At 46.9% G+C, this 1,156-nt stretch overlaps 1 protein-coding gene across 1 annotated transcript in view; it reads right to left on the minus strand.

Annotated features, from left to right (window-relative positions):
- LOC106810986 (otoferlin-like) overlaps positions 1 to 1,156 on the minus strand; it is a 54,731-nt gene that overhangs the window by 35,321 nt on the left and 18,254 nt on the right. Inside the window, exon 5 of the mRNA XM_014814493.1 lies at positions 181 to 265. Within this exon, the coding sequence (XP_014669979.1) occupies positions 181 to 265 (85 nt within the window). The remainder of the gene's footprint in view (positions 1 to 180; positions 266 to 1,156) is intronic.

Below are 1,156 nucleotides of genomic sequence, written 5' to 3' on the forward strand. Positions count from 1 at the left end.
AGAGAGAGAGAGAGAGAGAGAGAGAGAGAGAGAAAGAGATAGAGAGAGATGGGGGGAAAAGGCAGAAAGAGAACAGCGAGAAAGAAATGGTGTGGAAAAGGATGGGTGGATGAGAAAAGGAGGAGGATGGGTAGGGGTAGGCGTAAAAGCGGACGTACCTCGGGGGCGGTGCAGGGGAACATGTGGCTCTCTGCATCCTCGTCATCAGAGTCCCCGCCTCTAGACGCCGGCTTGTTGTAGCCATCCAGGCAGTTACCGGCGTTACCTGCATCGCAAAGACATGCAGACGAATTAATACATTTATCGGAACGCGTTCATTCACGCGAACAAGAAACGTTCCTTTGTTCAAGCGTCTAGATGCCCTGTCGTAGGGGAATTCCTCCGATTTTCCCAGTAGAGGTCACGATTATCGATAGATTAGAGAGCGATGTATTGTAGCATGAATAGTATAATCAGAGATCTTGTCTAATAATAGGAAACAAATATGTCGTCTATATATTCGTACAACGTAGATATGTCATAGTATATATAGTCATATATTCATAGTCACAGCTGTATTAGAACGATATTCATGAATAGCATGAACAAATATGGTTATCTAATAATAGGAAACCAATATGCTCTCTAAAGTCGCGCACATATCCCCGTTCACCCCCCCCCGTTATATTGTGTTTTGACACGGACATGTCCGGCAGGGGACATGGTGCATTTGGCATGAAATGTTGACCTTTATCGCCCATACGCGATGTAGAGTATTTTTTGGGCTTTGGGTTTTTAGATAGGGGCTGTAGACCATTTTTGGTGCCTATTTTTAGATTGGGTTTTTATCAAGTCCCTCTCCAGGGTACGCCGGGTACTGGATGCAGGGTATAATCATGAGGAGTACAGAGGGAGGACAGAGGGAGTACAGAGAGAGGACAGAGGGAGGACAGAGGGAGGACCCTACCGATTGAGAGCTCGTAGTAGACGGGTTTCTCCCCTGCCTTCTTGTCTATCATTGTCGCCTCCATGATGCAGCCGAAGAGAAAGAATTCCTCCATCTTGCCGAGAACGCTCTGCGAAAAAACACAGACTAGTCGTGAACGAGCTCTCTCTCTCTCTCTCTCTCTCTCTCTCTCTCTCTCTCTCTCTCTCTCTCTCTCTCTCTCTCTCTCTC

Source organism: Priapulus caudatus, unplaced genomic scaffold, assembly GCF_000485595.1.
Source record: "Priapulus caudatus unplaced genomic scaffold, Priapulus_caudatus-5.0.1 Scaffold493, whole genome shotgun sequence".
Taxonomy (NCBI): Eukaryota; Metazoa; Priapulida; class Priapulimorpha; order Priapulimorphida; family Priapulidae; genus Priapulus; species Priapulus caudatus.